This window comes from Acomys russatus, chromosome 20, assembly GCF_903995435.1.
Source record: "Acomys russatus chromosome 20, mAcoRus1.1, whole genome shotgun sequence".
In the NCBI taxonomy this organism is placed as follows: domain Eukaryota; kingdom Metazoa; phylum Chordata; class Mammalia; order Rodentia; family Muridae; genus Acomys; species Acomys russatus.
In genome coordinates, this window is record NC_067156.1 from 56,790,440 (window position 1) to 56,816,670 (window position 26,231).

Below are 26,231 nucleotides of genomic sequence, written 5' to 3' on the forward strand. Positions count from 1 at the left end.
TGCTCACTTAATTTAAACTTATTTGCTTCCTCCTGCTCAAACTATAGCACCAGCCAAGGACAATACGTGCTGTAAACTTCCCAGATCTAGCCAATGGACAGGACATTCTTCACAGTTGAGTGAAGAGTAGGGTCTGACTTTCACACAAATTCTGGTGCCCTATTTTTGACCACTTCCCCTGGATGGGGAGGCCTGGTGGCACTCAGAGGAAGGATAGCAGGCTACCAAGAAGAAACTTGATACCCTATGAGCATATACAGGGGGAGGAGGTCCCCCTCAGTCATAGTCATAAGGGAGGGGAGTTAGGGTAAAATGGGAGGGAGGGAGGGAGAAATGGGAGGATACAAGAGATGGGTTAACAATTAAGATGTAATATGAATAAATTAATAAAATATATGAAAAATTATATGCATATGCATTTCTTTTTCTTTTTTTATTATTTTTAAAATCAGGCATGAAATCCTTTGTTTTCTCTTTGCCTAGTTTATACTTTACCCTGAATCTGTAGCATTTTTAGCATATCTTTAAAAAGCAATAGCTTCTGGTTTGGACTAAGGAGCCTAATGAAGAGGCTTTCTCTCTCTGTATCAGGTACCCTGTGGTAGAAGTAAATGATTAAGTGATAAGGTCTCTTGGGAAAACTGCAAGTTGCTCCCATTTGACATAGTGAGAGCAGAGGCTGTGGTTAGCAGGAAGGTTAAAGATTAACATGGCAAGGTCCGAACCACCGAGAAAAAGTAGTAACAGGTCTTAGACTTGGATGTGGAATAACCAGACAGACAGATACGAGGGACAAGGGGTTCTGGGCCAGTGAAAGTAGACCAGCTGCCCCATCCCCCTCTGCCCTGCCCTGGCTAGTTTCTTGTCAACTTGATACAAGTTCAAGTCATTTGAGAAGAAGAAACCACAGCTGAGAACATGCCTCCATCAGACTGGCCTGTATGCAAGCCTGTGGGTCATTTTATTAATTAATAATTGATTCGGGAGAGCACTGCCCACGGGGGGGGGGGGGGGTTATGTCCTCTGGACTGATGGTCCTGTGTAGCTTAAGAAAGCAGGCTTTGAGCAAACCCCTGGGGAGTGAGCCAGAAAGCAGCTCATTCCGTGGCTTTTGTTTCACCTACCTCAAGGTTCATACCTTGGGTTCCTGTCTTGGCTTCCCTCAATAGACTGTGACTCAGGATATCTAAGCCCCAATAAGCCCTTTCAACCCCAACTTGCTTTGGGGCATGGTCTTTATCACAGCAATAGAAACCAAACTAAGACGTTCCCCAAGCCCTTGAGAGACATATATAAACCACTACTGGTTTCTCTTATACTCTTGCTTGGAAGAGTCTGTAAAAGACTAAAAATTTAAAGATTGTTTCCAACAACAACAACAACAACAACAAAAAAACCCTTCAGCTACAAGACCTCAGACTACACCATGGACAAGGAACTAAACGTCAGGGAACTGAGAAAGACTGCAGCTACTTTGGTGGTGGTGATAGAGTTAACGCTGCCACAGTAAAACTACAAGCTGCTCATTTCACTGTGAGCACAAAGGAAGCTTAGTTTAATTAACAGTACTGGAGGTATCTGCAGGGTCAGATGGTATAAACGCTGGCCAAGTGACTAATAGTTACCAGTCGATAACTAACACAGTTGGAGCCAGAGATGAAACAGAAGGTTTCAACCACCTCTACCTGGGTGAGCACCACTTGAACTGCTCCTCAAGGCCCACCTCTCCCTGGTTGGCTGGGTGGGCAGGGCGTGTGTACAGCATCTAGTTCCTGTATTTGCTCAGCCTATGACTGCATAGAGAACGTACCCATTTCATTAGTGACTACTTGAGCTTTTGTCCAGATTCTGCTGTGGCCCTAAGAGAACCCCTAGACAAAGAGTTCCCTGCCACCCCCCCCATCTTTTGGAAGTCCCTCCTACTCTCAGAGATTTCTCTCACTTTCCCTTAATTTATTCCTTTTTTTTTTTTGTAAATCATCTCAATAAAAGTTGAATCCTCCTTGCACAGTGCCATGAGAGGCCACATCTTTGAGTTTCATTGCCTTGAGATGAAGAACCATAGTCAGTGTCCCAGAGTCATCTACCTTTAGTGACTATGGGGTGCCCATCTCTGCTTCATGACAAATGGATTATGAAAGGTTCCGTGGTTCCCAGACCCCACATCAATCCAATTCTGAAACACTTTTCACCCAGCTCAACCCCCAGCCCCATGTGTTAACCTAAGTGCCTTTAAAAAACCTGATGGGATTATAGTAGAGAAAGTTAAGTGTGACAATAAAGGTTTTGAAGTTTCTAAATAAAGGTCTTTTCTTAATAGAGGAACATTAAACTATATTTGCTGGAATTTAGCAAACTGAATCTGGTAGAAGTTAAAATAATGACCTTAAATTCATATGACTTAGTCTACTAAAATGCATTTATGGCTAGGATAAAGACACAAAATGGAAATGAAAAAAATTCCAAAACTATACGCTTGCCCATTTATGCTCTCACTACTGTTTCCAAAGATTTTCCTCCTGTTTCTTTGTGGTGCTGGGAAGGAAACCCGGGGCCTCGTGTACACTAGTTTAATACAATACTACTGAGTGGTACGCCTAGCTTAGCTGTATGCCTAGCTTAGCTGTCTCTTTCAGTTTTCATGTTCACTTACCATTCCTAAAAGCACACAGTTCCAGTTCTGATTTCTCCATGATATTCAAACTCTTTGCTGGCCACATTTTTAGTTAGGTTCTCTGCAGGAAGTTATTATTTACTATATCCCTAATCAAGTACATTAAAAGACGTTTATAAGGCTGGGCATGGTCCCAGCACTTGGGAGGCAGAGGCAGGCAGATAGCTGTGAGTTCAAGGCCAGCTTAGTCTACAAAATGAGTCTAGGGTAGCCAAGGCTACACAGAGAAATGCTGTCGTGAAAAAAAAAAAAAGAAAAGAAAAGAAAAGAAAAAAGCTGTTTATGATGGGCATTAAAGGCAACTTTGTGTGTATGAGTTAATGTTTTCATACTAGACAAATCACCTTTAATTTTTTATTTCATTACATTAAATACTTTTCCCTGTATGTTATAATTGGCCCTCAAACTTTGGGTTCTCTATGTTTAGAAATCCAACTTTATCACCAATCTGCCGCAGTGTAGTCTCATCTTTCAAACATTTTATAGCATATCATAGTGGGTTTCAGTACCACGTGTCTGTAAAGGGACTTTATAATAATTCAAAATTCCATTAAGCCAGGTGGAGCGATGTATGACACCGCAGTTCCAAGTACATGGGAGGCTGGGGCTGGACAGCACTTGATTACGTGAGTTTAAGGCCATGCTGGACCACACAGCAAACTCAACCTCTCAAGTAAGAGTAAAGCCTAACTTTCTAACATTTAAATCCATTTCCTTAAATAACGTTCCGCTATCCTTTAAACTTACCCCACAAGAGTGAGTTGGCCGACTTGGAAGAGTTATACCCAGATTCCTGAAGGAGGAGTTTAGTGGGTAAAACTGGACTTTCTACATAAAGACGTCTTTACCAGGTCAAAGGTCACCACCAATATTTTTTTATACGACACAAGGAAGTTTAAATCAAGAAAAGATTTCTCGAAATGAGGTCAATTTCAGATGAATTCAGGGGTTTTAGCCATTCTACAGAGAATCGAGAAGCCAAACCCTTACAACTGAACAGAATATTCCATTTTTTTCCTCTTCCTGTACCATTAAAAAGTCCTAGAATTGGTCAACAGCCCTGACTCCCAGCTCTGGAGAACACTGATAACACTTTTTATAGAGTTTCATTCTTTCTTTCTGAAGTCCCTTGAAAAACCATGGTGGACAGGAGGATACCTGCCATCGCATTCAAAGAACAGCTGAGTTTGAAAATAGAAAATGAGCCATCTGTTTTGTTTGTTTGTTTGTTCCTTAACTGCGAAGCAAACACATGTAACCTCACACCATGGGTACAGTTAACCCTATTTGAAATAAAGTAGCCCTGCCAGTCTCCACACTTGTCAGCCAGATTCCACCCAAGCCTCCTTTCAGCGTTCCGCCTCTCCAGTGGGGGTTGGGCCGGAAGGGCGAGAAGGGGCGGGACAGGGCGGGGGGCGGAGCAGGTGGGCGAGGGGGCGTGGCTCGGAGGAGGCGGAGACAGTATGGCCGTGCCCAGAGCTTGGAGGACCTAAGAGGCGCGGCCGGGGCCACGCCCCAGGCGGGAGGGCCGCTCTGTGCGCGCCCGCTCTATGATGCTTGCGCGCGTCCCCCGCGCGCCGCGCTGCGGGCGGGGCGGGTCTCCGGGATTCCAAGGGCTCGGTTACGGAAGAAGCGCAGAGCCGGCTGGGGAGGGGGCTGGATGCGCGCGCACCCGGGGGGAGGCCGCTGCTGCCCGGAGCAGGAGGAGGGGGAGAGCGCGGCGGGCGGCAGCGGCGCTGGCGGCGACTCCGCCATAGAGCAGGGGGGCCAGGGCAGCGCGCTCGCTCCTTCCCCGGTGAGCGGCGTGCGCAGGGAAGGCGCTCGGGGCGGCGGCCGTGGCCGGGGGCGGTGGAAGCAGGCGGCCCGGGGCGGCGGCGTCTGTGGCCGTGGCCGTGGCCGTGGCCGGGGTCGGGGCCGTGGCCGGGGCCGGGGCCGGGGCCGCGGCCGTCCCCAGAGTGGCGGCAGCGGCCTTGGCGGCGACGGCGGCGCGGGCGGCTGCGGCGTCGGCAGCGGTGGCGGCGTCGCCCCCCGGCGTGATCCTGTCCCTTTCCCGTCGGGGAGCTCGGGGCCGGGGCCCAGGGGACCCCGGGCCACGGAGAGCGGGAAGAGGATGGACTGCCCGGCCCTCCCCCCCGGATGGAAGAAGGAGGAAGTGATCCGAAAATCAGGGCTCAGTGCTGGCAAGAGCGATGTCTACTATTTCAGGTACCTCTCTGAGGGTGCGGGGGTGAGGCGCTGTGTCAGGTCGGGGTCGGGGTCAAGAGCCGGCCAAGGGCAGGGGTTTGCTGTATGTGAGCAGAGTCCTGGAGGTCTGTGACAAGGACCGGGCAAAGTGGTGTAGGGGGTGGGGGGTAATGAAGCCCTTGGCAGAGGTTAGACCTGAGTGGAATGAGGGGGCACAAGTATCTGCAAGGTAAGAACACATTCAGGAGAAGACTTCCGGGAAAATGGTGTGCCAGGAAAGGGTTAATGGGAGGTTTGGTTAGTCAGTCCGTGAAAGGGTTAAAAGAAGGTGTAATTCATCGAAACTATAAAACCCAGTCACTGTTGGCGCCTGTCCCAGCATGTCCCAGATTCATCATCAGAAGTGCATTTAGGCTTGCACTCGTGGAAGAATTAGCCATCTACAGGAACAGAGTTTCAGTTAACTTTGTAGGATCCAGGGAGGTTTCACACAAGTAGGCATTTGTAACTCCAGAAACTGGAACGCTTTAGCCCAGCAGTACATTTTTTTTTTCTTTTTTGACAACGGAAGTTGTCAGGCTCCTAGGCCAGCATTTATTCCCCAGTGACCATGTGGCAATGTCTGGAGACTTGTGCTTCTCACCTGGGGAAGAGGGTGCTGTTGGCTTCTGGTTGAGCAAAGGCCAGAGGTGCTGCTGCTGCTGCTGTAGTTCGTAAGCAGCCCGTGCAGTAGTTAATTATCTTTCCCCAAGTGTCAACCAGGACTCAAGTTAAAATAAACGTGAAATGTTTCAAGGCTTTTCGCTTGGATGTGATCTTGCAGTACTGTGTTTATGCTGCTCACGTTCTTCATTCGTGATCGGTGACGACAAGCTCGGGAAAGGGTCAGTGGCCATTGATATCAGTGGGAGTATAAACAAACGGACTAAATGTACCTCTAGGACTTCCCATTCACAGGACGGCACAAACATGTCATATGCAGTAGTTTGGAGGTCCCTGCTTGTGGATAGATCGAATAATTCTCAGCCTGTGTAATATCTGAGTAAAATTTGGGACCTAGTTGTTAGTCATTCAAAAGTTGGAATAATGTGAAAGATTTCCTATTGGTCCTTGGACGAGGCAGGGGAAATGTGCATACTATTTTCAATTCATATATGAATATATTTAAGTTGAAAAGTTAAAAAGTTGTTACAAGCACATGCACCAAAATGAATGTAGTTACTGCTGGTATAGATGTAAATATGAACACAATGCTTTCCCCTCCTTAGTTCTGTTGGTCACACTTAGGGCTTGGTGCATCTGCAGGCCAGCAGCATCCCCAGATGCTGAACCCATCCTTGCTGGCTGCTGGAATGATTGGTTGACTCACTTTCAGCTCTTGAAGTAAAAAAAAAAAAAAAAGTGTGGCATTCCAACTCATATTTTCACTTTGTTTGAGACAACTTATTTTCAGTGATGGGGGTTGAATCAACTCCTTGTACTCACTGAGCAAGTGCTACAAACTGTGTCATATCCTCCCCCCCCACACCCCCCCCCCCATACAATTTTGTGACTAGAGCCCTAAGTTTGCTGGCTTTGAATTTGCCTTGAGCTCATGATGTTCTCGCTCAGTCCCCTGTGTAGGTGGGATTACCGCCAGGCCTGGCTGGGAACGGCTGTGTGAAAACTGTGAAGGTGATGGTGTGTGTTCAGCTCAGTGCTACGATGGTGCTAAGAATAAAATGCTGCTACTCCCAGGCCCATTGCTTTCATTTAGAGCCACTCACGAGGCTTCCTCACTTTACATTCCATTTTACTGCTATTGCTTCTCAGTAGGCAGTCTGCATAGGCTTTGCCTGAACTGCTTCTGATGTCCTGGAGGCAGATACATTGATGTATTTGACAAGGGTGTGTGTGTGTGTGTGTGTGTGTGTGTGTTGTGTGTGTGTGTGTTGTGTGTGTGTGTGTGTGTGTGTTTGAATCCCTTGCAGACTAGCTCCATCCCCAGTTGAGCACTGTGGGATTTGTATTTCATTGCTTATGGATCTTGGCTTGGGATACGGTTTGTTTGGTTTTGGAGTGCTGTATTTATTCCAACCAACTTCGCATTATAGCAAAGCTTGTGCTCTACTTTTTCTGGATATGTAGCTGGAAAAGCTATTGATTGAAAACTGGGTGTGGTTGCACATGCCTGTCGTCTTAGGGACTCGGGAAATAAAGGGACAAGATCACTTGAGCCTGGGGTTTGAGCCAGCCTGGCCAATGCAATTAGACTCTTGTTTGTAGAAATACAGCATTAGAGGCTGGGGAGGTGGTTGGGCAGGTAAAGGTGTTTGCTGTCAAGCCCCATGACTTGAGTTTAATTCCTAGAACCCACGTGCTGTAAGGAGAGGACTGATAAGGTCCTCTCACCTAGTCATGCTGTGCATACTGTCCACTGTACATGCACACCAAATAATAAATGCATATATGTAAAAAAATTAGAAACCAAAAAAATTTAAACTTTTAATTGTTTTTAGGTTTTTTTTTTTTTTTTTGAGACAGGGTTTCTCTGTGTGACTTTGGCTCTCCTGAAACTTTCTTTGTAGATCAGGCTGGCCTTGAACTGACAGAGATCTGCCTGCCTCTGCCTCCTAGTGCTGGTATTAAAGGCGGCAGCCACCATGCTCAGTTTAAAATTTAAAAATAAAATAAGCAGAGCTTAGGACTGGTGTAGAGCTCTTGTTTAGCATTTATCATTATTGTTATTGTTGTTGAAATGGAGTCTCACCATGTACACCAGGCTGGTCTTGTACTCTCAAAGGTCTACTGTTTCCGCCTCCCAAGAACTGGGATTAAAGGCCTAAGCCACCAGTAAAACATCTTTTATGCAATGTATGTCTGTGTGGTGTGTGTATGTATGTATGTGTGTATGGAGGCCTCAGACTGTATGAGGTTTCTTCTTCCATATGTAGTGAGAGTTTCTGCCAGAACCTGTCCCTTCAGAGCTAGTCCCTTCATCTGGGGTAGCTAGAGCTAGCCCCTTCATCTGGTGTAGCCAGAGCTAGCCCCTTCATCTGGTGTAGCTAGCTTTTCACCGTTTGCTGAGACTCAGCCAGGACAGTTGCCTCCTGCGTGGACCCTAGGGATTAGAGGATAGTCCTCTCACCTGTCTTCAAGTTCCCCACGTTCTGAGCTGTGTCCTCAGACTTTGCCTGGCATCTCCAGGCTCCGCACTGGATCCAGCACTACAAGACAAAAGTAGACAAAAAGAAACTAGTCACGCTGCACAGAACTCCCTTCTGTTCAGGGTCACATTTTCCTGCTTGTTGAGAGTAGAGTTGCCTTTTTTTTTTTTTAAAACAAATTTAAATATTAATGATTCTTGGTAGATAATCCCAGTTCAACCAGTTGAAAACCAACTTTCTGTACAAATTCATCTCTAGGAAGGTCATTGAGCAATATAGTGACAATTACATCTTTTTGTAGACACTACAGTATCATTTCTTGTACTTTAAAATCGAAAGGACATATAGAACAGGTGTGCCACACTTGCCTATTTAGGGCTACAAGGAGAGCTTTCTGTGGCTTGTTAGCTTCTCTCAGGGTAATAGTTCCAATGTAGAGCTGCTGGCACCCTGCTGTGACCCTCCTCTGACTGGCTTTGCTCTGAATCACTAAGGAAGCACAAAGTACTTTGTGAAGCTTGCAGTGTATTTTTCTCTTCGATTTGTGATAGTGATTTTCTGTGATGGATTACGGCGTGTAACTGTGTAACTGTGTTCAGATTCCTTTTCAGACTCAGTTTTAGACATCATGCTCCTTACTGTACTTGCCTTTAAATCAGAAGCCCACAAAGCCGTATCCGTTAGCGGCAGGCTAAGGTGACCGCTCCTGTGGTAATGTGAACACCTGTGCCCAGCCATTCACACAGACTCTAGTAATGGTAACCCCGAATTAGCCCGCTCCTGGGGAGATTAATTTAAACTAAACCATGCCTATTAACAGAGGGTGTGCCTGACACTTATTAATTGGGCTGAAATTAAACACACAGGGAAAGCCTTAGGTTTGGTAGAATATGTTTTGGCTCTATCCTGAAACTGCCAGAGTTGTAACAGAAGCACCTCTGGTTGCCAGTTAAGCACTATAATTATGCCTTCTGTCAGGATTACTGAGATAGTGCTGTGGCAGTTCATATCTTATCATCTGAAGCAGGTTTAAAAGAAGGGTGGGGTCTGTTAAACTATAGGGTCCATTGGTACAGTTTCTGAAAAAAATTTATTGCCACATTTGCATCCATAAAACAGTATTTGTATATTTATTTATTTATTTATTTTTACTGGCCTTGACCTTGTCATTTCCAGTATTTGGCTTTTTGTGTAACACTTGCTGGTTATACTTTCCTCTTCATAGGATTCTTTAGGAGCTCGATTTCTCTTGGCTTTTCTTTTCTTTCCTTTTTTTTTTCCTGTGCAGCCTTGTTGGGCCTGGTATTTGCCTGCCATATAATCCCAGGCTAGCTTTGAACTCATGAAAGTCCCTCTATTTATATTCCAGGTGTAGGAATTGCAGGCACAACCTACCTACCATGGCTGGCTTCACTTTCTTGAACTAGAAAGAACAGGGCTCAGATGTTGAAGCCCATAAATTCACAAGTGATCTTAGCAGCAGTAGGAGTCTCCACAGGAGGCAGCTAGGTAGAAGGTTCGAACTGGAGATGGTTCTCCAGCTCTTGGGCTTCCCAGGAGGCACTGTGAGCATGCCACAGCATCCTCCAGGCTTGTTTGCCCACTCATTGGTGGGGTCTGATTGTCACATGTACCTCATAATATTTGGCACAGAGATTAATACTGTCCTTGCTCAGGTAACCAGATAGGCCCCACATTCAGTAAGGAGTGGCCTATGGGTTTAATTTTGCTCACAATTCCAGGGATGTAATCCCTCACAGCTGGGAAGGCATTACTGTAGTCGTAGCCCAGGTTATTACCCTGGACCCAGCCTTCACTATTTGAAGCAAATTAATATGTTTATTTAATTCATAAATAACTACTTCAGTAGGCTGCTTGTGGAGATAAGATTTAAACGTGGAAATTCTGTCACCACACAGAGCTCAGTATTGCAGATGTAGAAGAGAAGTCGGCAGTCAGGTCATGATTATTTTCCTGTCACAGCTGTGCTTTTGCCAAGCATTCAGAGAAGGGAAACACTTCTTTTCCTAAGCGTTGTAGGGGACTTAGTACAGGATACTAAGGAAAGTAGGAGTCTCCAGAGGAGATTTTGGAGATTGGAGCATTGCGTTATGGTCCAGGTAAAAAGATGAGTCATTTAAGAAATTCGTTATAGAATGAATCAACCAACTTGGTTGGAACAAAGGTCACTAGGTTAGAGAAATAGTTGAAAGGTTAAAGGGAGCCAGGCTAAAATAAAAAAAGCCTCAAATGCAGAGCTAAGGCATTTGACTCTTCTGCTAATGGGAGGGAAGTCCACCAAAAGCTATTATGTTTATTTTTAATTCTATTTTAAACTTACATAAAACATAAAAATTATCTAACATATTATGTTAACTAATATATATTATAAACATATTTTATATAACATATGCTACATTATATACACATATATGTATATAAATACATACATACATATATTCATATTCTAAGAACTAAATTTACATTCAGGGCTTTTAAGGAGGAGCTAGCTGCATTTGGTGTGCAGTTTCAGGAAGAGCACTTGGCTCCTTTAGAATGCAGAGCCAGACAGCAGATCAGTCTGTCACATGACCTGACGTGATTAAGACCATTTTGGCTGTGGTCATGTGCAGGTTGTGTTCAAAGATGATTATTTAGTAACTGGTCAGACATCAAGGTAGAAATAATATACATGGGTAATAAAAACCCACTGGAGCATATTGGACAGAGGCTTTTGAATGTGCATGGTAGGATCGCTTACATTACAGGGGAGCGGGGGTGTTGTGAGGAATCGACCTGAGTCATTCTCCTGCCAATGCACACTGGTTTTTGAAGAAGGGGTGTGCAGTTTTAAAAAGTTGATTTGGTAGTTTCCTGCTGACAGGGCTTGTATTGAAGTACAAAAAGATAATTCTAATTTTACAACTTAGCCTCAGATAAAATTTAAAAGTTGTATTTAATGTTAAGGAACTCCTTTTTTAAAAAAATATATATTCAAACTTAATATAAAGGGGTAAAGAAACAATTTAAAAAGTTTAAAAAGTTAGAGAGATGGCTCAGTGGTTATGAGCACTGGCTGCGCCTCCAGAGGACTTGAAGTTTCATTCTTAACATCCTCATGGTGACTTACAGTTGTCTGTAACTCTAGTTGCAAGAGACACAATGTCACTGCACACATGTAGTACTCGGACATACATTGAGGCAAAATGTCCATACAAGTAAAATGTCCATAAAGTAAAAAAAAAAGTATTTTTTTTTTAAAGAAGTTGGGGTTTTGGCTAGTTTGAACCTTTCCAGTGTTAAAGTACATAGATTTTTTTTTTCCCCCTGCGTGAGCGTTCTTTTTAATTCCTCTTACAGATCTTCCTGATAGTGATGGGCAGTGCTGTACTTCTGAGCATGTTCTTTATCAGTGTTACTAGCCCTCTGCCTTCTGAGGTGCCACTGTCCCTCACAGGTTGCTGCATCTCAGTCCACTGTAGTGGCTGCTACACTCAGAGCCCTGTCAGAAACTGGCTTGAGGAAATCTTGTCATCAGGATGTGCCCTGTGGTAGTGAAGAGCTTCACACATATAGCTCAGGGAGGCTGCCAGTGAGCTCACAATGCGGTAACAATGTAAGCAGAGCTAAGTGTTCTGGTGTGGCAGGTGCAGCTTTTAACTTTTCTTTTACATATTGTTTCTTTTGGGTAATTATGTTAAGATTCCTTAAGGTGGAGTTAGGTTTAGCCGTCACTTTAATCAGTTTGACAGACATTAAAGGAGACTCAAGAGATGAAATGCCATCATATGAACTGAGAAGTTCAACCCATGACTTTGATGTCTATTTAAATAGTGGGTAAGAGAAATTAAAGGCATGATTGCAAGCTAGTTCAGGCATAGGGGCAGTTGACAGGGAATTTTCCTATGTGGTCGAAACTGAAAGAGTATTGCATTACTGGATTAGCTTCAGTTAGAGCAAGCTGAGAATGACTAATAGTATTCACAGTCTGCTAGTGGTAAGAAAGCAACACGGCAAGCCTACGTTATGAATTGATACTTGGAGAATGTAAGTTTAGTTGGCATTCTAGAGTAAAGCTTAGTTGCTTTGCAGGTCCTGGTTTTTCTGAGATGGGGACCACTAGCAGCCATCTTGGAGGGCAGATGGGAATGCAGTCAAGTGCGCAGTGCTCAGCCAGACCCTGCCGGGGTCAGTCGCTACTGAGCAGATGGTGCCAATCTCAGGAGTCCATTTCCTACTTTACTGTCTCTTGGGCCTTGTCTTCCAATTGCTTGCCTTTCTGTCCTGCAGAGGAAGGTCTTAACATGTCCTCAGCAGGCAGGTATACTTTCTTGATGCATGTTACAGAAAGGACCTTGGTTTGTCCTGCTATTTTCTGTGGGGCACATATGTGCGAGATAGCTTGCAGAGTCCCATCGCGTGACGGGAGTGAAGCGGAACTTATCGTCACCACTTGGTATTTTGAACATTGAAAATGTCTGCATTTTACTCTTCGTGGATTATATAGTTTAGTGGAGTTTTGTGAGACTTTAAAAAATTATAATTAACAGTTGATACTTGCTTTTTAAAAAATTAACGTTGGAGGTGTTTTAAATCATGTTACTCTAGGCGTACACTGATGCAGTCAGAATTGCTCCTTCCTGTGCGAGAGGCCGGCACTGGGCCTTGTGCTTGCTGGCCCCACACTGGACACCTGAACTGTGTCTTGGGACTGAGTCCTCAGGTATTTACATCTTCTTGGTCTGAGGAGAGAAGTGTTTAGAGTAAAGCCTCCTGAATGAGTTTTGCTCTGTAGATGAGTGACACTGAGATGATGGCATATTTTCAAGGCGACTTAGCACATAAAGAAATAATACCTCTTGCACACTCAATTTTGAAATGTATTGGTTCTTTCCCAAATGACTTTGTTATTATTTCAGCCACATGCTAAGCACACTGGTGCTTATCTTTTTGGTAAAAGTTACCGCCCGAATATTTTCAAGTTCTGGAAAGTCAGTTGAAACAAAGTCCATATAGAGCTTAACTTTTTATTCCATCAAAAAGATCTTTAGGAGGAAATCTGATTAAGAATTTTTATTTTATTTTGTGGAAAGAAATTTTCTTGTTCATTATCCTGTACTGGAGTTTTTTCCCCCCCAACATAATATTTTTATTGATTCTTTGGGAATTTCACATCATATACCCCTATAACATTTGCTTCCCTTTTCTGTCCATCCCCGCTCCTCCCCCTGCCCTTGTGACCCTTCCACCCCAGAAAAACAAAAGTCCAATTTGTGCTGTCTGTATATTCACCGGAGCATGGTCCAACTCTTAGTGGCCTGCCCCTTAAAGAGAGCTGAGTCCGTCCCCACCCGCACTCCTGCTGGAAGCCATGCTTTGTGGAGAGCTACACTCCAGCATCCTATCACAGCTTTTAAAAGTTCTCTTCCGTGGCTTCCTGTTTAGGCTGTTACTATTTGAGGGTGGGGGATGTTGAGGTGGGGTTATTCCAAGTCTTTCTGAACTGTGTGTCTGAAGTCATTGGTATCATTGCCAAAGTAACATATTTGCTTTCCTCTTGTGGATAGATGCTAGGTTAGCATCCTGCAACTGAGCTATATCACCCGCACTCTTTACTTCCTCAAAACTACCCAGACTGGGCTTGAACTCTCTCTTGCTTCAGCCTCCAGGTAGCTAAGATCACAGCACGTATTTCCAGGCCTAGCATCCTCCCTCCCTCCCTTCCTCTCCTCATTCCCTTATTTACTCCATGTTTTTTATCAGTCACATGAGTATTTGATTATAGGAGATACGTGAGTATTCTAGCTTAATTAAAACTGTGATCATATAAATGACTGAGCAGTATAAGTTTTGTAACTTTTCAAATTAACTTGAGTGATTTAATAAGACATGTAGTAAAACTGACTAAACATGAAAAATTTAAAGTTTTATCCCAGCGTGCTTACAAAAGAAAATTACATTCTTTTTCAATTGATAAGACTTGTGTTGTCAGAAAGTTACTTTGTTCAGTGACCTTTGTGAGTTTTAGAAAAAGGAGTTTATAATATTTGGTTGTTGAAAATATATAGGAATTGAGGAAACATACAGGAATTGTAATGAAATAAAATTTTAGAGGATTCTACAATTATTTTTAATTTGGATTGGAGAATAACAAGGCTACCTAAAGGGTGTGGCAGTCTAGGTGGACTTGGAGGATTTAATAACTCATTGACAGGTTTATCCCACCTCGAAAGATAGACTGCGAGGAATCAAAGGTACATGGCATATTTCAGTCACTGAGTTTGGAATTCAGGATATCAAAGTTGACAGGGAAAAGTCTAGAAACAGTATTTTTAGTTGTGCTTTTGATGACTTACTAAGGAGTAGAAGCCATTTTGTCAGGTTTGGGGACTCTGAGCATATAGAATTTGAACTTAATGCTGGATGGGTAGCTGGGGGATGTGGGGACAGAGGGACTGTTAGTGTCCTTCTGTCTTGGAGCATTAGGTACTACATAGGCAGGGATGCCACTGGTGAAGATGGAGTAACTGATGGAGTCCAGGCAGGGAGAGAAGCGGGGAGCGTGTGCTTGGAAGTGGTGATCAAATGCTGGCCAGTGTTGGGAGTAACCTGATGGCTTGTTTTCCAATATAAGTTACAATTCGATGTGAGGCATTCTGTGTGTGATCCTATCTTTCTTCCCAGAGTGGATTTTGGTTTTGGCTACATAATTTATTCTCTTATGATCTGGTTAATGGTGGTTGTTATTGTCAACTGTTGGATGAGTATTTTATACTTTGAATTGTGTTCCAAGAATGCTTACTTAAGTCATGGGATTGGAAAAAACAAATGTAGATAGGTCTCCCAGCTGTCTAGAATTTGCAATTACAGGATACCCTAGTATGTGACAGATGACATGTGCCGCTCTTCAGCCTTGAGCCTAAAGTTACTTCCATTCACAGTAATGTTTTATTATTTTGTTTCCTGGTGTCTTTAAAATTCTTTGTCTGTTGAATTATTTTGGACTTCTGTGACCAGTCAGTGCAAGGTCGTAGTCTCTCAGAGATACTCTCTAGGATTCCCAGGGACTCTTCTGCAGACACAGCCACAGTTTGCTCTAGCATATTTGGCTGAAAAAAAAAATTGCTAGAAAAGACTTTCAGGAAATTTTCCCTAAAAGCAACTTACAGATTAGTGACACAAAAAGCCTTTTAAGGAAGGTCTCTGCAGTCCTGGCATATTTATAATTTTGCATCTTTGGTAGCTTTTATTATAAGAAGTAAATTGTTTATTTATCTGGCTTTGTTTTCGCGTAGCCCAGGCTAATCTGGAAGTAGCCTTGTGGTTGAAGCTGACCTTGTGCTGGGATCACAGGCCTGGCCTGTGTCCTCACAGCTGGCTGAGAAGAAATTATTTTTGATAGACTTATTTTATTTGATTTTTTTCTCTCTTTAGATCTCTATGATTTTTTTATTTTTATTTTTAATTAATTAATTAATTTATTTATTTTGAGACAGGTAGCTTTGGCTGTCCTGGACTCGCTTTGTAGACCAAGCTGGTTTTGAACTCACAGTGATCCACCTGCCTCTGCCTCCCGAGTGCTGGGATTAAAGGCTTGCACCACCACTGCCCTGCTGATTTTTTTTTTTTTTTTTTAATTTTACATTTCCCTCTTTCCTCCTTCCAAACCTCCTATATACTCCTCTCTGTTCTCCTTCAAATCTGTGGCCTCTTTTGTCATTAGTTGTTATTGTATTCATATACGTACATGTATATACATATGTGTTTCTAAATATAACCTCAGATGATAGCCTACCTTAGTTTGTCAAAGCAAAAGTCATGTCAGAATTGAACAAATAGGTTCACAGTATTAATACTTGTTTTTCATTTCAGTTGTTTTAGTAGGAAATATTTACATGTCAAAGTTTGAGAGTTTCATTTTTCCTATTATAAGTCTGTTATAAGCCTGTGTCACATTATGTGGATTCCAAATGCATAAGTTTTAAGTTAGCTACTGACTTTAAAAGCTTCTGAGCTGTTGGCATTGTATGCAAACCAGTGGTTTCAAAAGACAGTGTGGAAAGAAGTTGGTGAGAATGAAGACTAGCAGGGAGTGTTCGGTTCTGTGTGTGTGGCTGTGCTCAGTCCTCTAGCAGGTACCTCGGTGAGTGTTAGCAGGGTAATCTGCAGCAGCATGTGCAGTGCTCCAGTGTGCACGTACGAGAGAGCTGTATTAAATAGACATTATCTCTTTCTGCAGAAAGCTAAGAAGTTCTTTCAAGAATTGTGATAATTCCGAAATTAAAACCAAACCCATACAATTATAATTTCTAACAATCGAGACCAGACATTACTGTTCAAAAGGTTGTATAGGGATCTATTTAGAAAAGCTATGTAGGGGCTATTATTATTTCCTTTTCTACAATCAAACTTGTTTTCTTCTAGCCCAAGTGGTAAGAAGTTCAGAAGTAAACCACAGCTCGCAAGATACCTGGGAAATGCCGTTGACCTCAGCAGTTTTGACTTCAGAACTGGCAAGATGATGCCCAGTAAACTACAGAAGAACAAACAGAGACTGCGGAATGACCCTCTCAATCAGAACAAGGTTGGTAAATGTACTTAGGCATCGACTGGCACTTTGCAAGCTCTCCCGAGTGATTTATGTTGTGACTGTGCCATGGAGATCTTGGTTGTCCAAGCGTCTCTCTCCACTAGAGCCTTTTAAAATTTATAAGTGGGTCTTTATTTTTCTATATTTGGAAGTACTCGCACAGAGAAAGTTAAGTAACTGTGCATGTCAGTATCTCATTAGGATAGCTTTTTCTTTCCTTTTGTCTAAAAAGAGATAACTTTACCTCGTAGTGTATAATTGCGTAGTAATTTTTAAGTTTAGAATTTGAGGAGGGGCAGTGTAACTTTGACTTTGATGTTGATGACACAACTTAACAGACAGAATCATTCTCATCCTCACCGTTTTCACTAGCCCTTAATTTTCTTGAGCCTCTTGCCTGATTATAGCACTATAAGTCACAGTTGACTGTGTTAATTTGCCTTGATTGAAGCTTTAGAATCTTTACCAAACCAAACAAAAACAAAACAAAGCTGCTTTCTTCCAAGGACACCTGGAAAGTGTGAACACAGAACACGCATTGAGTTGCCTGCTTCCTCAGAGTAGATTACCACCATAGTGCTGAGTCAGGAGCTGAGGTAGAAGTCACCACTGCAGATGTCTATGGCAGTGATTTTAATGCCTTTGTTATCAGTTGTTACAAGTTTTCCATTCCTATACATTTTAGGAGTCTGTGTTTGTGTGTTGCTATCACCACACCAATCTTGTGAAAACAGAGTGAAAAGTAGAGACATTTCTTAGGTTTTGACTGATGGGACCCTCCAGACCCTCAGGGTACAGTTCATTCAGGAGGCAGCTGCGCTTGGGGAACTTGGCTGTGCTGGGTCTTAGCTGATACAGTAATAGACAACTTCCTTAGCTTCTGGTGGGCCTTTGTAGAACCCTGTAATAAAACGTCTCACATAGCATAGCATTATCATGAAAACGTGGGAATTAACATAAAAACACTTAGCAAGATGTTTGCCCATGCTATTTATTCTGTCTCTCTCCCTCTCCTTGTCCCCCTCCCCTTCCCCCTGTCCACCAGTCTACTCTGCTGAGCATTGTGTCCAGTGTAGGATGCCTTCTGGCTCAAGTGCTTTTTCTCCTTCTCTTCATCCCTGCCCCAGACCCACACGCGCACACATGCGTGCGCGCACACACACGTCTACATATAAATGTGTATATATGACAATTAAAGTTTTCTAAAACTGCTACTTTAAAACACTAAGCACAGTGCTACTGTTATAATAATGATGGAAGTGTTACTGCAGCATATTTGGTATAAAGCGGGTTTATTATGGGAAAGGGGGAGGGGGAGAGGAGGGTATCTATGACAAACAGACAGAGACAGAGGTACAGAGACGGAGAGAAACTGAGAGACAATAAGAGAGAGCTGGGGAGGTTTGCAAGGTCCTCTTATCAGGCACACACCTGGTGGCCATGGCAGATGATGACATCAGAATTGCTAGGACCATGAAAGGCAGGCTAGTGGGACTGCCTGTAGGCTCTAACAGCCGCCTGAATACCCTACGGAAGGACTTAAATATTTATGAAATGAAGAGAATGCTTTTAAATTACCCTGTTGTTCCCAGAATCACAGTTTAGCCTCATTTACTGTAATTTGAAGCTTTACTTCCTGACAGTTACGGTTCATTAAAAACCAAACACTAATGCGTCTCTAGTTTGTGTGCATCTTTCTGCTCTAGCTGCTCTGGACCACTCATCACCCTGCAGCATGGCATGCGCTTTCAAGATCTGCTTGCTTCTGTGCTGTTTCCTCTGCTTGGAATGTGCTTCCCCCTCCCCCTCCATCTGGTGACGTCCTCTGCTGAGGCTCAGCTCCACTGCCTGCATAGCTCGGAATCCTGTCCCTTCTTCCTTAAGGATTGCTGGGCTTTGCCCTTGTGTTTGTGGCTGTGCTTCAGCTAGACTGTGCGCTCCTTGAGAGCAGGCCTCTCTTCCTTTTGTTTTTGTTTTGTTTTTTGTTTTGTATAGTTGCCCAAAACCTTGCACATAGGAGCCTATTAAATAAATACTACTTTCCTGTCCACCTGATTCTACAAGTCAATAGTGGTAACGCGTTTGTTTAATAAAGTCATACAACACACGTTTGGAAGTGCCTTTCATTTCTGTTGTTTTCTGACAGTCTGTATGTAGTTTTGCTGCTTGGTCTTACCTTGACCTGATTTTTGTTTTAGGTAAGTAGCTACAATGTGGAGTTGTTGCAATTTTAAAAGCAGGCTCGCTTTAGAAGTAACACTGTCGTCACAAACAGAAAAGAATATTTGTCATGTACTTAACTGATGTTGTTTTTCATGATAGTATTGTATAAAAAAAAGCTGGGAAGTGCCAAGTGTCTGGCCGAAATTTCTAAATGTAGCAAGCTTGTCTAAAGTTAAAAAAATTTAAAAAAATAAAAGTTTTAACAAGTAAGGGTTTAATCAGGAGTGGCCAGCTGTAACTTGATCTTGATGTGTGTCTTCTATATTATTGCTAATGAGTGCTCTTTTCGTGTGTAATGGAAAAGACTCCTTTGGAGATCTTTGTAGAGTGGCTTCTGATTACCTTCCAGAGTTGGTAGGGTGGTGTGGGCATCGGTTTGGATTAACATGCATTGCAGTTTTTCTGCTTGTTTCTGCTTTTTTTTTTTTTTTTTCAAATTTAGTCTTAATTTAACCCCCCAAATTGACTGCATTCTTGATTTAATTACACTTTATTGATTATTCTTACCACTGCTATAATTATTTGTAGTCACCCTTATCCATCTCTCAAGGTGATAGAATAGAATTGAAATACCAAGTAGGTTACTGAAGATCTCACTAGGGTCAATGGGGACAGGTGGCTCAGAATACCAAGAAAGTATGTAATAGTATAGCTAGCTAGGCTGTGGTGAAGTCAGAGCAGTTTTATTACAGTGGAACATTATGGGATGGGATTCTGGTAGCTATGGCCACACATATGGCTTATATGTTTGTGTATGCCTGGTGCCTACCCTGATGCTCAACTCTAGAATGAAAAGGCAAAACCTTAACTTCAAATGCAGATATATTTCAAGATTTCAGAGTTAGGGTTTGACGTTTTAAGGGGGCAGTAGAGACAAGATTGTAGTAATTTTGGGTGGGTGCTGCCAAGTCTGAAGATCTGAGTTCCATTCCCAGGACCCATGTAAAGGTAGAGAAAGAGGGGATATGCATGCACTTAAACCGCGGCGCGTGCGCACACACAAACACAGACACACACACACGCCTGCATGCAGAGTGGGAAGAAAAAGAGAGAACAAATATAAAAAATTAAAAGAAAAACCATTTTTACAATTTAACTGGAGATATTCTAGGACGAGCTACCTTAGGTTGTGAATTCAAAGCATATTTAGGGAATGTAGGAAGTTTGCTTCTATTAAAAATGATACATTAAACTGAATTCCTAATTCAAATGCCCTGTCAGCCTGGAAGTAGGCAGGTTAGTTGGGCTGTTTTAATCCAGAAAAACAATGGGCCTAAATAATGCTGTGAGACAAGTTATGGAAAGAGGCGAATCAAGAGAAATTAGTAGATTTAGGTGCCTGCTGGTCACAGGCAAAGAGAATTGATGCTTTCTAAAATTGTGGCTTTGGCACTGCTGTAGTTTGGATAGTTTATCCCCTAGAGGTTCTTGTCTGGAGACTCGGCCCACAGTACTGTGGCTTTGGATGGGGTGGCCCAGTGGAAAGTGATTAAGTCACAGGGTCTCACGTTTGTGGAGCCTGTAGTTTTTTTTCATAGGCATTCCTACAGTAGTGGCTTGTTCTAAGATCAAGCTTGGGCCTTCCCTGTTTTCTGGCTTCTCTGAATTGCTAGCTAAATAAGCCCTTTTAAAGTTGTTCTAGCCCAGGGTATTTTTGCTAAGCAACAAAAATTGAGCAAGTCAGTCACGTGTGTGTGTGTGTGTGTCTGTGTGTGTGTGTGTGTGTGTGTGTGTGTGTGGTTGTGCACTGGTGACCAGGGAAGAACCTGTGGGATTGGGGAGAAGCTGATGGAGTTAAGGCAGTTGTGTCTCTTAGGTTCCCAAAAGAGGATCCTGTGGACTCTCATGGGTTCATCAGTTGGGAATCCCCACCCCAGTGTAGGACACGAAGGAAAGTCACACGTGGGACCCTGTGACTTAATTACTTTCAACTGGGCTACCCCATCCAAAGCCACAGTGCAGTGCAAATGAGATGAATAAAAACTCCTATGGAAAACTGAAAAGAAAGAATCGAGAAAATGCAGTTTTACAGAAGCATAGAAAATGTTTTTCCTAATGCTATGGAGAAATCACCAGGTGTAAGCCTGATGATCTGAGTCTAATTTCTGTAACTTCCATAAAGATGAAAAGAGAGAACTGAGTTGTCTTGTCTTTCACTCATGCGCCCTGACACAAGCACCTCCCTCCCACCCCCCACCCCTGAAGAGCTCGGGGTGTAGCTCAGTGGTAGAATGAACCTAGCAATCGTTTCTTTTCTATTTCTCAACTGGATCAGACACTCTTTTCCATGACAATAGTTTTGGTACTGATCTTATAAATTGAATTTAATTATATTATTTTCCTTTAGTACTTTTAAGTTCAAGATTGAAATTAAGACAACTCAGGCTAGGGCTGAACAGTGTAGGGCCAAATGTGTAATGACATTTTGTCTCCAGTTAGCTTTTTTGACAGGATTTTTAAAGTCTGGGCAAGCATGATTCTAAATTTGAGAATACTGAGGAGGAAGTCCCAGGAGATTGCATTTGAGGGGGATGGTAAGGTAATTCACAGATTAAAACACTAGTGTCATGCAATGAGCTAAGTGATGCACAGGCGAGTGAGTGATGTTTTAGGCTGAATGATGCTGAGAGCTGGTTTCTCTGTTGGTAATGTTTAGACTTGAGTTCTGAATGACAGGTGGCCATTCCTCAAAAACTTGAGAGAAAAGCATTCTATGCAGAAGAAAGCCAGTGCAAAGTCTTAAGGAAAGATGTACTCAGTATGTGAGACCAAGAAGGCCAGGGGCTTAGAGCTGAGTGAGTGGCGAGTGGTACAGAGCTGAGGATAAGGAAGTTGACGAGCCTATTCCTGGCAGATACCAGCACAGGGGATGTGCAGAGTAATGTTTTAAGGTCCTTGCAGGAAGTCCCAGGCTGGGTGTAGTTACACACGGAGAACATACTGTAGAGGAGTAAAGAGCAGAAGTAGAAGCCAGGGGTCTGAGTTGGAAGCTGTTAAGACTATTGTACAGACAGGTGATGGCGACTTAGGTAGTGTTTGTTTAATGAGTAAAAGAAAATAGGAGGTACCAAAGGGAACCGGTCAGTGTGTATTGTCCAAAGAATTTATGGTTTTCTGTTATGAACAGAAATATCCTCAACACGTGGGTAAAGGTATTTATTCTAGTGAATGAAGTTGTTTTAGTAGCATTCCATCTAGAAGGCTAATTCAAGACATGTGCTTAAAAATTTGGGTAGATTAATATTGTTAAAATAATAACTAAAAAACCCCAAATTGTAAGCTTGCTGATGAGAGCAGTTTGTTCCCTATAGTGTTATGTTCATCCAACTTTTGGGGAACCACATGTATCCCCTGTGGCAGAAACCTCTGAGAGCGCCTGGATTTAACTCACACTGACAGTGGAGGCAGATTTGAGGACATGGTTATGTGTGCCCTCGCATTCACATGATCTTATTTGGGATCTCATTTCTGCTAATTATTTTCCTAAATTTTATAGGTCCTCAAGTGTTAGCCCAATTTTGTACCTAGAATCTGAGGTGGTCATGTCATACAGAAAGCATTTGTGTGTGTGGCTGCTTCCACAGTTCACCCAATGATGCACGCACACACCAGACAGCAGCTTACAGTTCCTGGAGCTGGAGTTACAGGTGTTGTAAACTATCTGACCTGGGCGCTGGGAACTGGACTTGGGTCGTGCAAGAGCAGTACTCATTCTTAATTGCTGTGCCATCTCTGCATCTCTGTTTTGTGTGGGTGCATGTGTATGTTAGTGTGCATGTGTGCCTGCCTACCTGACTGCCTACATGAGTTTATGGGCACCATATGTATGCAAGAGCCCAGAGAGGTCAGAAGAGAGCATTGAATCACCTGGAACTGGAGTTACAAGTGTTTGTGAGTCATCATATGGATGCTGGGAACTGAGCCTGGGTTTTGTAAAAGTAATGAGTGCTCTTAGCCACAGAGCCATCTTTATAGACCCTGTCAGGAGGCAGAGGCAGGCGGATCATGTTCAAGGCTAGCCTGGTCTATTTCAAAGCGAGTCCAGGACAGCCAAGGCTGCACACAGAAACCCTGTCTTGAAAAACAAAAACAAACAAAAAACATAAACAAAAACAAAACCTCCACCTATGATGGATTACTAGACAATTTGCATTGTTTGTGTTTGATTTTGTGGTGTTTGAAATTGCTACTCCTGATTTCATTCAGGCACAGCCAAGATACAGGTGTTCTCCTGGGAAACCTTAAAAGGTTGCATTTCTACATTTTGATAGCATGCTCAGTATTGTGTTAATGAAAAAAAAAAGGCTGCTGTTTATTCAGAATTTATTTGCCAAGACAATTACAAGCTATTTTGCTGATTGTTCCTCACTTCCCTGCCTTCCAGAATGTGAGCTGTAAGGCAGGGATTGTTCTTAAATGATGGTTTCAGCTCCTGGTTAGTACCTAGTATATAGTAGACACACAGCCTTTAGTCAGTAACTGGCTAAAAACTGTCGTAGTGTCACTATCACGCACCATTTTCTTTGATCTCTGTAAGAGTCTTGTGCAGTAATTGTCCTCATTAACCTATAAGGAAATTTACCTTAGTGATACTGAGTCTTTGCTTCCCAGTTGGACTGTAAATATCTCTGGAGCATATTGTATATTCAAAGCTACAGAGTTAAAATGGCACATGAGTAATGCTTTACAGTGTCAGTTGTGCATGAACACTTGGGGTAAGTAGAACAGAAGTCCTTACTCTGTAATGTGAAATTTTAATGTGAAAAGTTACCAATTTGAAAGTAAACCTCTATGCTTTGGTTATGGAATCTGTACACGGTTGAACTGTCATTCATAGAGCTTTTCTCAAAACTTAACTGACAAGGCTGGAGATGGCTCCAGGCTTAAGAGAAGCTCCTGCTCTTGTAGGGGACAGGGTTTGTTTCCTAACACCGCCAAGGTGCCTCACAACCACTTGTGACTGCTGGTCCAGGAGACCTGATACCCTCTTTAGGCCTTCTGCAGGCATTCTACTCATGTGATGTGTACATGTGCATGCAGGCCAAACCATTCATACACGCACAGTGAAAGATGAAAATCTGCTGGGATTGGAGAGATAGCTCCAGGTTGAGAGCACTGACTGCTCTTCCAGAGGTCCTGAGTTCAATTCGCAGCAACCACGTGGTGGCTCATAACCCTCTAAATCGAGATCTGGTGCCCTCTTCTGGCATGCGTACATGTACGCAGGACACTTTCTACATAATAAATAAATTAATTAAAAAGAAAAGAAAGTGATACTTAGAGTCTAAGTCACTATGCTATAGGATACATAAATTGTACATGCCATCTATCTGTAAGACTTGTGGTGTTTGGTGTCAAACCCAGGCCTTTATATATGCTGTGCCAGCACTTGGACAATGAGTCACATCCTGACTCTCCACGGAGCATGGAAAGGACCCATTCCAGCACACTTTGCCGTTTCATTGACTGTGTATACTTTCCTTCGGGAGATCATGGAGATAGCTGTGATTTTTTTTCCCCCCACATTTCCCTTTATCACTAAAATTTCGTTTTAGAGACAAACCTACATCTCCTCTGCAGTAGTACTAAATACTGGTATTAAATAGTGTGTTTTCGATAAAGGAACAGTTGGAAATACAGGATTGAGAAATGAACACTTGGTAACAATTTCCACAAATAAAGTGCTGTGCTTTGAACAAAATCTAGGGAACTTTATGTAACTGTCTACTGATTATTAAGGCTTTTTTTTGCATGGTTTTCTGTGACATTTTAACACAATCTCTTTTAAAAGCAGTTCAGAGTCTGAGTCACATAAATGAACTCATTCTGCCCGTTCATGTGACTGCGACATTTCAGTGCCACCTCATCTGTAAAAGAGGGAACAAGAATAAAATTGATGTTAGCAACCAGTAATACTTATTTAAGAACATGAAGCTATTTAAAAATTCTTTCAGCCAGGCATGGTTGTTTGTGCCTATAATCCAGTTACTTGGAGGGTGAGATAGGAGGATCATTTGAGTTAATCAGTAATATAGCAGGAACCTATTTCAAAAACAAGATGAAGAAAATACCCCGCCCCTTGCTCTTGAGCTGAAATTAAGTACGTTTAGTAGTTATGTTAACATTTTAGTATACTATTTTGGGCAAGTCATTTTATTTTTTTAAAAAAACAATTGTGAGCTTTATATGGTCACACAAAGTTGAAAAAACCCTAAATATTAATATGGATAAAGTACTGTTCATTAATATTAACAGCAGTGATTAAATATCAGTAAAGTTTTTCAAGTCTGAAATTGGAAATAACTTTAGAAATGAATCTTTTTATTCTAAAGGAGCATATGAATGTAGGCCGCTGAAGTGCTTGCTCATGGATGAAGGGTTGGTAGCGCTACAGTAGACTGTCACAGCGCGACTAAGCATGTCTGCTGACAGTTGCTTTGTAATAATCTGCAGTAAGTAAAATACAAACTGATGGCAGTGCTGTAGTGCAGAGAGCTGCATGTGTTTTCAAAATTCTGACAGCGTAGGGATGTAAACTACTGGCAGATGCCGGCTTATGAAATGCACTTACATCACTCTTGTTCTAGAGCCAGTGTGGGTTACTGAAGTGTTCCATGATATTGAGACCCCATTGTCCTATCCCCTCCCTTGTCACCTTTACTGTGTGGACTTAACTCTTACGTCACAGGCATCTGTGGAAGGTCTTTGAAGAAAGTAAAAGAAAAAGAAAATGCTTATTTAACAAGACATAGTTTTAGAATTTTAAAGTTTATGAGCTTATTCTAGGTCTGGGCTGGTTTATAATATTTCAGTGAATTTGTTGGTTTAGTTTGTAATGTAAAGGAACTTCACTTTTTCATATTTAAAAAGAGGATTTTGACCCGGGCAGTGGTGGCGCACGCCTTTAATCCCAGCACTTGGGAGGCAGAGGCAGGCGGATCGCTGTGAGTTCAAGGCCAGCCTGGTCTACAAAGTGAGTCCAGGACAGCCAGGTCTACACAGAGAAACCCTGTCTCGAAAACCCCCCCCAAAAAAAAAAAAAAAAAAAAGGATTTTGATTTTAGGAGCAGCTCTAATTGTGCTTTCTGCCGAGGTGATTGTCTTTAATGCCCTAGGTTGTGGCAGATGCCAGTGGCTTAGGAAAACTCAGGTAATGAGTAGCATGAATCAAGTGACTGGCAGTCCCTAGGGGACAGTGGTTGTTGTGTGAGCTCTGGGAAGCCAGTCATTCTACTCTGCATATTGCCCATGAAAATGCTGCAGGATACAGTCAACTGTCAAGTCTGTTAACTAGCTGAGCAAAGTGTTAAAAGAGGCTTGAGTGAAATAAAGAGAAGAATGATGAAATACATTTGTCAATATCTCTTACTCTGTGCAGTTGTCCCTTAAGAGATGGCTCAGCGGTTAAGAGCAC

The 26,231-nt window shown here is 42.7% G+C and overlaps 1 protein-coding gene across 1 annotated transcript in view; it reads left to right on the forward strand.

The window, feature by feature from the left end:
• Positions 1–4,319: 4,319 nt before the first annotated feature.
• Mbd2 (methyl-CpG binding domain protein 2) overlaps positions 4,320–26,231 on the forward strand; it is a 59,194-nt gene continuing 37,282 nt past the window's right edge. The window contains exons 1-2 of the mRNA XM_051163578.1: positions 4,320–4,879; positions 16,429–16,588. Of these exons, the coding sequence (XP_051019535.1) occupies positions 4,335–4,879; positions 16,429–16,588 (705 nt within the window). The 5' untranslated portion in view covers positions 4,320–4,334. The remainder of the gene's footprint in view (positions 4,880–16,428; positions 16,589–26,231) is intronic.